Here is a 17,374-nt window from a genome sequence, read left to right as displayed (position 1 = left end):
TTCTTTTAATGGTTTCAACACATCTGATGTCTGTGCATTGTTTTGGTGTGTGTTCCTCCTGGTGATGTATTGTTGCTAGTCAGTTTTTGTCCCCGGCAGCATCACACCACTCCCATCACACAAACAATGTTGTAGTGGTAAGAACATTGGTGGTGGTGGAAAAACTAAACGCTCACTATACTGCAATGCAGTTTTCTGCAAAAAAAATGGGTAAACTATGTTTACCCTCCACTGCGTGCATACACACACATACATACACACACACACACACACATACGGAATAATAATGGATGTGATGGGAAGGAAGGTCTTCTTTCCTTCCACATTCCAAAACATACCTCAAAGACAAATTATTGTATGTTCCCTAAAGGTGATAAAACAAAACATTAATGTCTCTGTGTATTGAATTTGTTCTCGTTCACATTATGTGCCTCTTACTCCCTATGAATGTGGGTGAGTTTGCTTCAGAGAAAATGAACTAGAGGTGACATTAAAGAGGATACAGATCAAAGGTTGTGGCCAGAAGTCAGCTCACTGGGAAGCCAGTGTGACATTTCTAAACGTCTCTGTCTACCTTTCACAAAAGGTCACCTCAAACACGTCAATGGTTCACTTTCGTCTCATATTTACGCATTCAGAAAACCTTTTCAGATGGTCAATATTTAAAAAAAGTATCTTTGTACTGTAAAAGCTCATTGTATAAGGGATTTTACCCAGTGTTTCCCTAATGGTGGTGTTATGATATGGGGGGGGGGGCACAAACACACTACCATGATCCACTTACACACTCCATCCCCAGGTGGCAGCAGCAACCGGGTCTAGCCGCTGAGCCAGGCACCACACAGGTGGTGATCTTCATTCAGTGTCCCAGCGGGCATAGCCGTGAGGCTGCTGGTTTTGTTTGGTGGCCATGATCATTTCGTTGTTTTTTCTCTTTATTTTGGGCATGCCAGTGTATTTTATTTATATATAAATATATATTTATGTTTCGTTACCATCTGAACAAATAATAAACTGTTTGTACTGGCTGACCAAGAGGTCAAGAAGCAGCCAGCCCTGGACCTAAGGTAAGATGGCTGTCTCCTGTAAACATATTTTCAACACCTTCAACACATGCTTACATCCCACATTTATGCACACATCAAATCAGGTTACAGACCATGTAAGTTAACCAACCAACTTTATACATCGTTTGCTAGGCATAAGACTCCTAGACCTAACGAGTGCAGCAAAATCAGCAGGTTAGTAACATAGTTTTGTAACAGTGGGAAGGGATCACTGGTGGTAGGTTGCAGCTGACTCCTTTTGAGTCACAGATCAAGACTGAATCATGGCTAGAAATAGTTGTATTTCTTACATGGTGGGTCACAAGAAGAAAGACCAGTTTGTATGAACTTCTGACTTTACATTTTGTTGACATTTAGTCAACAGCTCTCTATATGTAATTTCCTGGGGAACAGTCAGAGGAACTGCAGTATGACTATCCTAAATCCTTAGTTCGTCTGTCTGTGTGTGTTGTGAAATCAGACCCCTGCCAGAGAGATTGATGCAGGTAACCTCACTCCCAGACTGAGACAGGGCCTTTGTGGCCTCCTCCCCTCTCTCCTCTTTAACCCAGTGAATCAAATGGTCTCACACACACACACACACAAAAATCTAGACAGGGTTGGTGTTTTTAGGGTGGGATAGGGTTGTGTTTATAAAGTGAGAGTTTTGGAAAGTAACTGATCAAGTTGCAATTCTTTCTCCCTTGATCTGGTTATGGTGTTACGCTGGTTCCATTAATGGTTGGATATAGTCAGAACGTGCTTTTAAAAAGTTAGACCTCTTACTTGCAGGTGTTGATCGCTGATCTGCTTATCATTACCCTCTCTGTCTCCTCTGTTCAGCTCAGTCTGCGTTCCTATAGATGTGTATAGTAACTATCTATAGGGGTTGATGGCCATCTTGTAGTGTAGCTGTGTAGAGTTGTATGGTCTGATGGCAGTCCATTGTCCTGTGGCAGTGGGGCCTTTCTCTCCTCATTCTCTCATGTGTCTGTCTGGGAGTCAAACACGTCCCCTGTCTACCATTACCATCAACACCTCCCCCATCGCAAGAAGAGACACACAATCATTCAACAGTTGTAGGAGTTGTTTCCCTTACTCAACACTTGATCTCTCTTAACTACCAAAGCTTCCCATTTTCTGTGTGTCGAAAGTTCAGTGTCGTGATTATCATGACACAGCCTGTTCCCCCAACTTCCCTCACAGCCTTTAGTGGCCTGATGTGTCTGCTTTTCATAACTCGCCCCAACTTCCTGTCTGTTTGCTTTGGGTTGTTGTCTTGATTTCCTGCAAGTGCCAGTAGTTATGATATGTGGGTTAGGGAAGTAATCTTGCCGAGTCAGAAACTTGTCTTAAATCTGGCATACGAGATTAGGAGGAACAAAATTGGTTTGGTGTGCCTCAGAAGATTGCTTTTAAACAGCCCTACCCTGTACAGTTCAATTTCACGCCATATGTACAGTATATATTCACATAGAATTTGGAGCATGTTTCCTCTAGTCTAGTGGGAACTAAGGTAACGCACTGTTGTGGATTCTCTCTCTCTCTCTCTCTCTCTCTCTCTCTCTCTCTCTCTCTCTCTCTCTCTCTCTCTCTCTCTCTCACCCTCTCCCTCTGTCCACCTCTCCATCACCCTCTCTCTACTTGAATTTCAACAGAAGACTGTCCACCGTAGTCAGGTAAACTGCCCAGTGCTGTTTGATACTTTAGTTAATTGATACATGAGTGGTCCTATTGATTTTATCCTCCTTGTCCTCTCCTGGGCCTATCCACAGCCTCTGCCCCCTGTGTACACACACGGGCCCTTATGTAGGGTGTTCAGGCCCTTTTTGTCCGATCTGGGACCCCTGGATTGCCGGTAGGCGGGGGTTACAGTGGGAGAAAGTTTCTCAGCTGTTTTTGACAACATTGTCTCTAGGGGTATACAGTGGCTTGAGAAAGCATTCACCCCCCTTGGCATTTTTCCTATTTTGTTGCCTTACAACCTGGAATTAAAATGGATTTGTTTGTATCATTTAATTTACACAACATGCCTACCACTTTGAAGATGTAAAATATTTTTTGTGAAACAAACAAGAAATAAGAGAAAACTGAAATTGAGCGTGCATAACTATTAGCTTGTGGAAGGCTACCCAAAACGTTTGACCCAAGTTAAACAATTTATAGGCAATGCTACCGAATACTAATTGAGTGTATGTAAACTTCTGACTCACTGGGAATGTGGGAATAACTGGGAATAAAAGCTGAATAAAGCATTCTTTCTACTATTATTCTAACATTTCACATTCTTAAAATAAAGTGGTGATCCTAACTGACCCAATACAGGGACATTTTACTAGGATTAAATGTCAGGAATTGTGAAAAACTGAGTTTAAATGTATTTGGCTAAGGTGTATATAAACTTCCGACTTCAACTGTATATACTGAGATCATGTGACACTTAAATTAGGTCCACCTGTGTGCAATCTAACAAATGATGTGAGTTCTGAAGGTAATTGGTTGTACCAGATCGTATTTAGGGGCTTCATAGCAAAGGGGGTGAATACATAAGCACGCACCACTTTTCCAATTTTTATAATTTTTTCATTTCACTTCACCAATTTGGACTATTTTGTGTATGTCCATTGCATGACATCCAAATAAAAATCCATTTAAATTACAGGTTGTAATGCAACAAAATAGGAAAAACACCAAGGGGGATAAGTACTTTTGCAAGGCACTGTACCCAACTAACAAACTGTATATACAGGAGTGGCTTTATTTTGTGTGTGCGTGCATCCATCTACTTAACATATTGCTATAAAACATTGTAATTTACAATATAATTGACTAAAGTAAAACTGTAAAGTTATTGACCCTTTCCAAAACATAAATATAGGCAGTCAGGTAGCAACATGTCTCATCCACAACTCTCTGCATGTTATAATCTCCTTGCAATTTTTTTAAAAGGATATTCAAAAAGTCTAACTCCACACACTAATATCACATTTAATAGCATGTTTCAGATTTCACAGACAATATGCACATAAATCTTAGCATTCATCTACGCTTGGCGTTTACAAAAATGGGTTAAAAGCCAATTTTAGCTTAATTGCCCTCCTGTAAGCTGCCCTGAAGGAAAGCGTGTCACTCAATAGGATAATCATATACAGTTGGAGCCAGCGGTTACCGGTACCAGCCTGCAATTTGAAAAAACAAACATCTCCATTGTGAAATTACATAGTTGGCTTTGTCGTGGTGGTGCATGCGGGTCAACACATCCAGCAAGCAACATTTATGAGAACAAAAGCAGAAAAATACACAGCCCTTCACATTTCCGTTAGTACCAGTTGTTACAATGAGTCATTCACAAATGAACCCCCCCCCCCAGTCCAGGAAGTCACAGTGAGGTATTTCCTGCATGCTTCAAGTCACCTTGGTGCAGGGGTCACTAGGAACAGTGGGAGGGTTCTCTTCTTTGCCAGTGTGTGTGCATGCGTGTGTCCGGATGTGTGTGTATTTGTCCCCTAATGAACTGCATGTGTGGTGGCTGTTTCATGTCGCTCTGCCACAGCAGTTTTCAGGCTTTGGTTGTTCAGTTCAAAGCTCTGGTCATTTAGACCTGGGCTGTAATGTAGTTAAGCTTCTGCATTAGGCCCTATGTTAACTTGGTGACAGGTGATGGAGAACAGATCTACACAGGGCTGAATCACAACTCATGTTTGTGTAGTTAGCCAATCACTCCAAAGTCTTCATGTTTCAGTCATACTGAGAAGGATGGGAGGGATGTATATTTGTAAAACATTTCCTATAAGTATACATTGGCAGAAGAACCACATGTGAATGTTACCATATGCACTGCGATTCCACATCATGCCCGGTTATGCTTTGACACTAATTCAAATAGTCAGTGTATCATTCAAACCCTCTCGACTAGAGTGTAGCACAAGTACACAGAATTACAGATGGCCACGTGATAACAATGGATGTTGTGAAATCACATTTTATTGTCTACACCACCTGACTCAATGCACTTGTGGTGTGAGCTCCACATTTGTGGTTTCTGTCCGCGTTGGATGGTTTCAGTGCACAGTGGTGTTGATGGCGATGAGAGAAAGGAAGCCCACCCATCTCACACAGGTTCGAAGTGCAGCTGTGAACACCTCCCATAAGACTGTGAGCTGTGTGCGTAGGAGTCGGAAGGTGCTAAGGACCTTCTTTGTGTGAATGACTGAGCAGATTGCCAGTTGTCAACTCAACAGTTCTCTGAGAGAATGCCTGGCTACTGCTTCCTGCTCAGTATGGACCTTCCTGAACGTTCCTTTCCCACGTACAGTACCAGTCAAAAGTTTGGACACACATACTCATTCAAGGGTTTTTCTTAATTTTTTACTATTTTCTACATTGTAGAATAATAGTGAAGAGATCAAAAATATGAAATAACACATACGGAATCATGTAGTAACCAAAAAAGGTGTTAAACAAATCTAAATATATTTTATATTTGAGATTCTTCAAAGTAACCACCCTTTGCCTTGATAACAGCTTTGCACACTCATGGAATTCTCTCAACCAGCTTCATAAGGTAGTCATGAAAAAAATAAAAAATAAAGAAAAACCCTGGAATGAGTAGGTGTGTCCAAACTTTTGACAGGTACTGTACGCACATACACATACACACGCACAGTACGCACACATCCCTCAAAACACATCATGGATCTACGAAAATAAAAATTATTGAGTTTAGGCTGATTTCTCATTGAGATTGATTTGCTCAATGGGCCATATATCCCCATGTATTTTCTTTGATGTGTAAAAACCACCCTGGAAAATCTAAAAGCAGGGAGCACTTTCACATAATGCTCTGAGAGTTAAGTGCTGTTTTGGAAACATTCTCCTCCCATCCACAAGTTATTAAAACAAGACGACCCAATTTAGGATCTGACTTCAGCAATCAAGTTATACGACCGAGCCAGCTCTCAGTACCTTAGTCGGTGGCTGTCTGCACCCTGTGTGTGTGTGTGTGTGTGTGTGTGTGTGTGTGTGTGTGTGTGTGTGTGTGTGTGTGTGTGTATGTGTCTGCATGCATGTTGATTTATCCACTAAAGCACCCGGGCATTCGCTTGTTTCTGTCTTATAAACATCAATACACACTATTAGGCTTGAACAGGAACCAGGTCCAGGCTGCTTTGATGTTAATAGCAGAGGGAGTGGGCTGGGGGAGTAGCCTGTCATAATAAAATAGGAATTAGAGAGTGCCTGAGTTGGCAACTTGGCGTTGGGAGACATATCATCTCTCCTCTCAGGCTGATACATCATACAAAAACCGAAACACTATGAAATATGGAAAACAATATTCTAATTGAAGAAGCCTGGTGAAAATGTGAAGGCTTAATGAAACAACCTTGGTATGAAGTGAACGTGAAATACTTTTCTATACTATTTGAGGGGCAATTCAACATGTACATGTACAGTTGAAGTCGGAAGTTTACATACACTTAGTTTGGAGTCATTAAAACTCGTTTTTCAACCACTCCACAAATTTCTTGTTAACAAACTATAGTTTTGGCAAGTTGGTTAGGACATCTACGTTGTCCATGACACAAGTCATTTTTCCAACAATTGTTTACAGGCAGATTATTTAACTTCTAATTCACTGTATAACAATTCCAGTGGGTCAGAAGTTTACATACACTAAGTTGACTGTGCCTTTAAACAGCTTGGAAAATTCCAGAACATTATGTCATGGCTTTAGAAGCTTCTGATAGGCTAATTGACATCATTTGAGTCAATTGGAGGTGTACCTGTGGATGTATATCAAGGCCTACCTTCAAACTCATTGCCTCTTTGCTTGACATCATGGGATAATCAAAAGAAATCAGCCAAGACCTCAGGGGAAAAAATGTCTGGTTCATCCTTGGGAGCAATTTCCAAACACCTGAATGTACCACGTTCATCTGTACAAACAATAGTACACATGTATAAACACCATGGGACCACACAGCCGTCATACTGCTCAGGAAGGAGACGCGTTCTGTCTCCTAGAGATTAACGTACTTTGGTGCAAAAAGTGCAAATCAATCCCAGAACAACAGCAAAGACCCTTGTGAAGATGCTGGAGGAAACAGGTACAAAATTATCTACAGTAGTGGCCAAAGGTTTTCAGAATGACACAAATTTTCAAAGTCTGTTGCCTCAGTTTGTATGATGGCAATTTGCATATACTCCAGAATGTTATGAAGAGTGATCGGATGAATTGCAATTAATTGCAAAGTCCCTCTTTGCCATGTGAATGAACTGAATCCCCCAAAAACATTTCCACTGCATTTCAGCCCTGCCACAAAAGGACCAGCTGACATCATGTCAGTGATTCTCTCGTTAACACAGGTGTGAGTGTTGACGAGGACAAGGCTGGAGATCACTCTGTCATGCTGATTGAGTTCGAATAACAGACTCAAAGCTTCAAAAGAAGGGTGGTGCTTGGAATCATTGTTCTTCCTCTGTCAACCATGGTTACCTGCAAGGAAACACGTGCCATCGTCATTGCTTTGCACAAAAAGGGCTTCACAGGCAAGGATATTGCTGCCAGTAAGATTGCACCTAAATCAACCATTTATCGGATCATTAAGAACTTCAAGGAGAGCGGTTCAATTGTTGTGAAGAAGGCTTCAGGGCGCCCAAGAAAGTCCAGCAAGTGCCAGGACCGTCTCCAAAAGTTGATTCAGCTGCAGGATCGGGACACCAAATCAAATCAAATGTATTTATATAGCCCTTCGTACATCAGCTGATATCTAAAAGTGCTGTACAGAAACCTAGCCTAAAACCCCAAACAGCAAGCAATGCAGGTGTAGAAGCACGGTGGCTAGGAAAAACTCCCTAGAAAGGCCAAAACCTAGGAAGAAACCTAGAGAGGAACCAGGCTATGTGGGGTGGCCAGTCCTCTTCTGGCTGTGCCGGGTGGAGATTATAACAGAACATGGCCAAGATGTTCAAATGTTCATAAATGACCAGCATTGTCAAATAATAATCACAGGCAGAACAGTTGAAACTGGAGCAGCAGCACAGCCAGGTGGACTGGGGACAGCAAGGAGTCATCATGTCAGGTAGTCGCAGGTCCTCCGAGAGAGAGAAAGAAAGAGAGAAAGAGAGAATTAGAGAGAGCATACTTAAATTCACACAGGACACCGGATAGGACAGGAGAAGTACTCCAGATATAACAAACTGACCCTAGCCCCCCGACACATAAACTACTGCAGCACAAATACTGGAGGCTGAGACAGGAGGGGTCAGGAGTCAGGGTCAGGAGACACCACCAGTACAGAGCTTGCTCAGGAATGGCAGCAGGCAAGTGTGAGTGCATCTCACACTCACACAAAGACTTTTGGACAGAACTGAAAAAGCATGTGTGAGCAAGGAGGCCAACAAGCCTGACTCAGTTACACCAGCTCTGTCAGGAGGAATGGGCCAAAATTCACCCAACTTATTGTGAGAAGCTTGTGGAAGGCTACCCGAAATGTTTGACCCAAGATAAACAATTTAAAGGCAATGCTACCAAATACTAATTGAGTGTATGTAAACTTCTGAACCACTGGAATGTGATGAAAGAAATAAAAAGCTGAAATAAATCACTCTCTACTATTATTCTGACATTTCACATTTTTTAAATGTGGTGAGGGTAGGCAACAACATCTCCACCCCGCTGATCCTCAACACTGGGGCCCCACAAGGGTGCGTTCTGAGCCCTCTGCTGTACTCCCTGTTCACCCATGACTGCGTGGCCACGCACGCCTCCAACTCAATCATCATGTTTGCGGATGACACAACAGTGGTAGGCTTGATTACCAACAACGACGAGACGGCCTACAGGGAGGAGGTGAGGGCCCTCGGAGTGTGGTGTCAGGAAAATAACCTCACACTCAAAGTCAACAAAACTAAGGAGATGACTGTGGACTTCAGGAAACAGCAGAGGGAACACCCCCCTATCCACATCGATGGAACAGTAGTGGAGAGGGTAGCAAGTTTTAAGTTCCTCGGCATACACATCACAGACAAACTGAATTGGTCCACCCACACAGACAGCATCGTGAAGAAGGCGCAGCAGCGCCTCTTCAACCTCAGGAGGCTGAAGAAATTTGGCTTGTCACCAAAAGCACTCACAAACTTCTACAGATGCACAATCGAGAGCATCCTGGCGGGCTGTATCACCGCCTGGTACGGCAACTGCTCCGCCCTCAACCGTAAGGCTCTCCAGAGGGTAGTGAGGTCTGCACAACGCATCACCGGGGGCAAACTACCTGCCCTCCAGGACACCTACACCACCTGATGTTACAGGAAGGCCATAAAGATCATCAAGGACAACAACCACCCGAGCCACTGCCTGTTCACCCCGCTATCATCCAGAAGGCGAGGTCAGTACAGGTGCATCAAAGCTGGGACCGAGAGACTGAAACACAGCTTCTATCTCAAGGCCATCAGACTGTTAAACAGCCACCACTAACATTGAGTGGCTGCTGCCAACACACTGACTCAACTCCAGCCACTTTAATAATGGGAATTGATGGGAAATTATGTAAAATATATCACTAGCCACTTTAAACAATGCTACCTAATATAATGTTTACATACCCTACATTATTCATCTCATATGTATACGTATATACTGTACTCTATATAATCTACTGCATCTTTATGTAATACATGTATCACTAGCCACTTTAACTATGCCACTTTGTTTACATACTCATCTCATATGTACAGTGCCTTGCGAAAGTATTCGGCCCCCTTGAACTTTGCGACCTTTTGCCACATTTCAGGCTTCAAACATAAAGATATAAAACTGTATTTTTTTGTGAAGAATCAACAACAAGTGGGACACAATCATGAAGTGGAACGACATTTATTGGATATTTCAAACCTTTTTAACAAATCAAAAACTGAAAAATTGGACGTGCAAAATGATTCAGCCCCCTTAAATTAATACTTTGTAGTGCCACCTTTTGCTGCGATTACAGCTGTAAGTCGCTTGGGGTATGTCTCTATCAGTTTTGCACATCGAGAGACTGACATTTTTTCCCATTCCTCCTTGCAAAACAGCTCGAGCTCAGTGAGGTTGGATGGAGAGCATTTGTGAACAGCAGTTTTCAGTTCTTGGATTGGATTCAGGTCTGGACTTTGACTTGGCCATTCTAACACCTGGATATGTTTATTTTTGAACCATTCCATTGTAGATTTTGCTTTATGTTTTGGATCATTGTCTTGTTGGAAGACAAATCTCCGTCCCAGTCTCAGGTCTTTTGCATACTCCATCAGGTTTTCTTCCAGAATGGTCCTGTATTTGGCTCCATCCATCTTCCCATCAATTTTAACCATCTTCCCTGTCCCTGCTGAAGAAAAGCAGGCCCAAACCATGATGCTGCCACCACCATGTTTGACAGTGGGGATGCTGTGTTCAGGGTGATGAGCTGTGTTGCTTTTACGCCAAACATAACGTTTTGCACAGGAGAATGAATTGCTCACACCAGACATTCTAATGATCACCCTGACCTCATTTGGCCTGACCCCTTCTCTTCTATGGCTGATTCCAACTCTACTGCCCCTGACAAGGGCTGGGTCACTATGGTAACATCCTGATTCCTGAGACAACCCAAACAGCTTGGAGAGATTTGGAATAAAGGATTCCAATCAACAATAGGCTGACAGTAGACTCCCCATTTCCGATGTAGTGCACTACTTTACTCTGGACTAAAGTAGTGTAGTAGGCTATGGCCAAAATGAATGCACTGGGTACCATTTTGGCTTGGCTCGCACTTGAGTCTCTCAGTATGGCTATGGTTTTGTGGGAGGGTGTTCCATATGTGTTGAGTCCTACAGTGGTTTTTAGAATGAATCATGCTATTCTTGGCCAGGGAGGAATAGGGAATTCGGGAAAGTATTTCTGGGGTTTAATCCGAATCTGTCCCAAAGTCAGAGCTGCTGTAGTAGTAACCGATGTATTGGCATGCAGGGGGAAATTCAGTCGTCTTGTTTAAACATTCACTTCATTGATATATCTGATTGGAAACATACAGTATAATAAAATCAGGGATATCTGACATACACAAACCTAAAGAGACATCTGATACTGCCTCAGGTGAAATTGTTTCAAAGCTACACGTGTGCACACACGCACGCGCGCGCGCACACACACACACACACAAACGCGCATGCAGACAAAATGAAATCATGGGAGAGGAGTGCAGAATTTCATATAATTATAGTAACTTGCTGAAGTATGCGTTGTGGTAATCAGTTCCACCAGTAGACTAAACATCTAGGGGCAAAGGCCCCTCACATTCTAAATACTAGTCTGGAGGGGCTCCCAACTACCATTGTTACCTTCCCACAAAGTTACCCACAGTCTGCCAACTACAGTGCCTTCAGAAAGTATTCACACCCCTTGACTTTTTCCACATGTTGTTACAGCCTGAATTTAAAATGGATTAAATTGAGATTGTGTCACTAGCCAACAAACAAAATCCCATAATGTCAAAGTTGAATTATGTTTTTGAAATGTTTACAAATACATTTAAAATGAAAAGCTGAAATGTCTTGAGTCAATAAGTATTCAATCCCTTTGTTATGGCAAGCTTAAATACGTTCAGGAGTAAAGATGTGCTTAACAAGTGTCATAATAAGTTGCGTGGAATCACACTGTGTGCAATAATAGTGTTTAACATGACTACCTCATCTCTGTACCCCACACATACAGATAATTGTAAGGTCCCCCAGTCGAGCAGTGAAGTGAATTTCAAACAGATTCAACCACAAAGACCAGGGAGGTTCTCCAATGCCTTGCAAAAAAGGGCATTCTGTTTGCAATAAGGCACTAAAGTAAAACTGCAAAAAAAATGTACTGTTTGAACAGTCGCTGAGATTATATTTGGTTATTAATGCAAAATATGCTACTTTGATGATTAGCCTATATAGCGTAGATCAGATCAAGGAACCAAGTGACCACACTGCCCCCAAGGCTGCAGAAGGAATGATATGGAGTGTCTATATTTTCAGGTAATAAAGAAGTTGTCGAATGCTGGAAACTAGGTGAACAACAGACAGTAAAATAAAGCGTTAGCAAAAGTAGGCATTAGTTTTCTGGTATAGGCCACCACAAAATATATCTCTGCCAACCCCATATGCCTTTGCCTTGTAACTGCACTCCTCTCCCCTCCCCTCACATCCCCTTCCTCCTCCGCGGGTAAAACACAGCACATAATTCATCAAGTGTAGCTTGGGTGATGTATCCTTTTCATGTACAGAGGAAACACAATATCCTGTTCCAGCACTGAGCTTAATACCACCGCTAGTCAGGGTGGCCCCTTTACTTCTACAGGGCTCTGAGTGCCCCTGAAACTATAGACAGACCTTAGGGGCTCTCTAAGACTGATATAATATCTGTCTATCTGTGGCTCTGACTGGGCCTGCTTAAAGTTGGAGCCTGGCCTAAGCCTGGCCTAATGGGGGTGTCTGTGGTAAAAGCATTTGGGAGGGAATGGTTCTCATTGTAGCTACAGTATCTATATAGGGCAGTGGTTACCAAACTTTTATTAGAGCCCTGAGTTAGTTTTTCTTGTAACCTGTGGCATTGCATGTACGTTCCATGTAGCAAAACTAAAGAACTATGGCACCATTTTGCAAAAATGTTCTTATCGGAATCAAATTATTTGTCTGTTGGAAGCAAGTAACCCCGAGCAGCAGTCTAGTGAGTTTATTCTTATGTAGAGGACCTAGCCTTCAACAAAAGTTGCTTTCAAGCCTGGCTCTGAGCTATCCCATGTTCTTTCTGATGTAGCAACCATTTATAAGAAAAACCTTGAACAGGAACCAAGTGTTTTACAAGGAAGCATTGGAGCTGGTCTGTTGCCAAACCTTACCCTGCACTACTGATGTATTCTGAACAAACAAGATCTGTGTTATGTGTTCTGTGAACAAGGGCATTTGTACACATCTCTTCTTGCATAAAGTCTTGCATTCATGATATTATTATGGAGCCTACACAATTAAATGACTAAGAACTGTTGAATATTATTGACTTCAGAAAAAACCCTTGGTAGGCCCAATTTCAATGTCATCCAGAATATGATTTTGATACCAGCTCTTATTAGACATTAATGTGCTATTGTGTAACATGTGTTAAATAATTACATTGTAAGAGGTGTATTATAGGCAACATGGCAAGTGTATTTGGGTTTAGAGTGCTCTCTTGTATAAGGACAGCCTTAGCCTACATAATATGCGCATTATTATTATGCCAATTCGTAAAAGCCATAGACCGTATATACAGTGCCTTGCGAAAGTATTCGGCCCCCTTGAACTTTGCGACCTTTTGCCACATTTCAGGCTTCAAACATAAAGAAATAAAACTGTATTTTTTTGTGAAGAATCAACAACAAGTGGGACACAATCATGAAGTGGAACGACATTTATTGGATATTTCAAACTTTTTTAACAAATCAAAAACTGAAAAATTGGGCGTGCAAAATGATTCAGCCCCCTTATGTTAATACTTTGTAGCGCCACCTTTTGCTGCGATTACAGCTGTAAGTCGCTTGGGGTATGTCTCTATCAGTTTTGCACATCGAGAGACTGAATTTTTTTCCCATTCCTCCTTGCAAAACAGCTCGAGCTCAGTGAGGTTGGATGGAGAGCATTTGTGAACAGCAGTTTTCAGTTCTTTCCACAGTATCTCGATTGGATTCAGGTCTGGACTTTGACTTGGCCATTCTAACACCTGGATATGTTCATTTTTGAACCATTCCATTGTAGATTTTGCTTTATGTTTTAGATCATTGTCTTGTTGGAAGACAAATCTCCGTCCCAGTCTCAGGTCTTTTGCAGACTCCATCAGGTTTTCTTCCAGAATGGTCCTGTATTTGGCTCCATCCATCTTCCCATCAATTTTAACCATCTTCCCTGTCCCTGCTGAAGAAAAGCAGGCCCAAACCATGATGCTGCCACCACCATGTTTGACAGTGGGGATGGTGTGTTCAGCTGTGTTGCTTTTACGCCAAACATAACGTTTTGCATTGTTGCCAAAAAGTTCAATTTTGGTTTCATCTGACCAGAGCACCTTCTTCCACATGTTTGGTGTGTCTCCCAGGTGGCTTGTGGCAAACTTTAAACGACACTTTTTATGGATATCTTTAAGAAATGGCTTTCTTCTTGCCACTCGTCCATAAAGGCCAGATATGTGCATTATACGACTGATTGTTGTCCTATGGACAGAGTCTCTCACCTCAGCTGTAGATCTCTGCAGTTCATCCAGAGTGATCATGGGCCTCTTGGCTGCATCTCTGATCAGTCTTCTCCTTGTATGAGCTGAAAGTTTAGAGGGACGGCCAGGTCTTGGTAGATTTGCAGTGGTCTGATACTCCTTCCATTTCAATATTATCGCTTGCACAGTGCTCCTTGGGATGTGTAAAGCTTGGGAAATCTTTTTGTATCCAAATCCGGCTTTAAACTTCTTCACAACAGTATCTCGGACCTGCCTGGTGTGTTCCTTGTTCTTCATGATGCTCTCTGCGCTTTTAACGGACCTCTGAGACTATCACAGTGCAGGTGCATTTATACGGAGACTTGATTACACACAGGTGGATTGTATTTATCATCATTAGTCATTTAGGTGAACATTGGATCATTCAGAGATCCTCACTGAACTTCTGGAGAGAGTTTGCTGCACTGAAAGTAAAGGGGCTGAATAATTTTGCACGCCCAATTTTTCAGTTTTTGATTTGTTAAAAAAGTTTGAAATATCCAATAAATGTCATTCCACTTCATGATTGTGTCCCACTTGTTGTTGATTCTTCACAAAAAAATACAGTTTTATATCTTTATGTTTGAAGCCTGAAATGTGGCAAAAGGTCGCAAAGTTCAAGGGGGCCGAATACTTTCGCAAGGCACTGTAGGTAAAAATCGAGATTCGCACCTGTCTGTCAAGTTCCAGTTGAATTGCACTTCAATAGCCAACCTAAGACTACTTTTATTGGCCCTGTCACAACTAGCTGATCCCTCCGCCTCCTCTGCCAGATTCACCACTGGTTACCTTGGAAGCAGGAGAAACTACCACAGTCTGCGCTCCGCTTAGATCACTTGGCACAGCTCCGACGGACACTGTCGGAATGTTTTACAAATTCTAGCGTTCCAAGGGTATTTAGGGTGGGAAATACGTGCTTCGTTGTGTGATGATGTCTGTAGCATGATATTTTTCCTAGAATCGAGCGAATCGGCGATAACAAAAATGTCACAACAACAGCGGATCGTCCAACTGTCGACCGCCTCGCTAGCGCTGGTCTTCTGCAAGGAAGAGGAGAGCTCGATAATCACCGGTGGAGGGAAATACAACGTGAACAGTGCGAGTGGTCAGGAGATTTTTACGGATTTCAAAGCGCAAAATCTGCGCAGTTTTTGGAACAAAAGACTTGTGAAAGCGGTAGCTGAAGTTTATTTCCACGGATGGATGGAGAATTTGGTCCTTTTCGTCCATGGGAATGCCAACAACCTGGAGGTGTTGAGGGAAGCTTGGATGCGCAGAGCGCTGAGGTCACCCAAAGGGTTTGTCATCAAAGCAGTGGGTATGTGCCGGAATTATTATTCTACCATTACTATTTATACTTTGTTTGATTCTTTTTTAGATTACATATGAGAACATGTTGCCTGTGCAACAAAATATATATGAATGGCCATTGCCATCATGGCGCACAATAAATGATGATTTTCTTCCATAAGAAAATGATCTAACCACATTGATAAGTATTGACTTGAGTCCCCCACTCTCCAGAATTTATATAGGGACTCTTTGGAAAATACTTTGTTTACACAGCACTCAGCCTCGAGATGTAGGCTAATGAAAATAAAAGCCTGAGCAACTGTCAATGGGCAAGTGATCAACAGGCGGTATTCTGCCTTCTCCCTACAGTTTCAGCGATTAGTTTCTCCCACGACTGGCTCATGAGAACTACAATCCCGAAGCTGTGTTTTAATGTTTCGAAACGTCAATCATCATCGCTTGCGATACGCCTTTCGAAACATACAGTATGTGGCACTTTCATCAACGTGAAAGAATCCTTAAAATATTTTTTGATTTAACTAGACAGGTCAGTTAATTAAGAACACATATTTACAATGATGGCCTACCAAAAGGCAAAAAGCCTCCTGCGGGGACGGGGCTGGGAATAAAAATAAAAATAATAAAATAAAAATATAGGACAACACACATCACGACAAGAGAGACACCACAATAAAGAGAGAACTAAAGACAACAACATAGCATGGCAGCAAGACATAACACAGCATGGCAGCAGCACAACATGGCACAAACAACAGAACAAAGGGCAAGAAGGTAGAGACAACAATACATCACGCAAAATACACTTACTGTAGCAGTTCTGCACAGTTCCATACAGCTATGGGTGCCTCCATTTGACCAAACGACACTTCTCGAGTTAGCTTACACACAGGTGTTTGGCGCAAGCTAATTATTCCGCTTTCATAATGGTAGTCGAACTCGTATTTTTTGGTGTGAAAATTATTTCTGCCTGATATGAAATATATGTTCCTTATGTTTAAAAAACTGTACAGCAAGCGTTGCGTGTTCATGTTTACAGCAAGCGTCAGGGCTCTTAATAACATTTCCCAGGAAGTAGATGCATTCATCAATAGGCGCTAAAGAAAAAAACCTATAGGCGCTAACTACCTTTAGCTGGGTACCCTCATTGCTGCATGAAGTTTGGGGGTGGGGATGCTGCGAATTTTTCCCGACTGGGGGATGCATAAAACATTTGGACGCCCTACAGATATATATATTGGTTTCTAATACAGGACTAATAAAGGCCCAGTGTGACTTAAAAAAAACTAAATGTATTTGACTGTTTAACAGCATTTGTACATGACTGATAATTATCTGTACAAAACAGTTAATCTGATAATACTTGTGGAATATAAAAAATACTTGCACGATATATGCTTTTCAGTTTCTTAAAATACTTTGCAAATGGAACTTATTTTTATATGAAAACTGAAATGGTCTGTTCATTCCTTTTTCGTATTGGTCCCTGGTGGGAATTGAACCCACAACCAGGGCTGGTCCTTGCTGTTCTGCCTCCATAATAAAAAAAAATGCTGCCCCGCAAAACAAAAATATCCCCAGTAAGCAAAATGATGTTGAAAAGACGTATAAAAAAACATATTTTCCAGACGTTGAAGTCAGGTTCAATTTTGGTTCTGAAAGTTGAAAATACTTATTTTTCGGATGTTGATACCCAACTTAATCAGGAGTTATCGTGAGCCTATTTGCAATGTGTTTCCACAGTGGGAAC

At 42.0% G+C, this 17,374-nt stretch overlaps 1 protein-coding gene across 1 annotated transcript in view; it reads left to right on the top strand.

The window, feature by feature from the left end:
* Positions 1 to 15,092: 15,092 nt before the first annotated feature.
* LOC109899829 (storkhead-box protein 1) overlaps positions 15,093 to 17,374 on the top strand; it is a 48,783-nt gene continuing 46,501 nt past the window's right edge. Inside the window, exon 1 of the mRNA XM_020495404.2 lies at positions 15,093 to 15,631. Within this exon, the coding sequence (XP_020350993.1) occupies positions 15,256 to 15,631 (376 nt within the window). The 5' untranslated portion in view covers positions 15,093 to 15,255. The remainder of the gene's footprint in view (positions 15,632 to 17,374) is intronic.

This window comes from Oncorhynchus kisutch, linkage group LG11, assembly GCF_002021735.2.
Source record: "Oncorhynchus kisutch isolate 150728-3 linkage group LG11, Okis_V2, whole genome shotgun sequence".
Lineage (NCBI taxonomy): Eukaryota > Metazoa > Chordata > Actinopteri > Salmoniformes > Salmonidae > Oncorhynchus > Oncorhynchus kisutch.
Note: the sequence above shows the minus strand (reverse complement) of the source record. Positions and strands in the feature narration are given on the sequence as shown.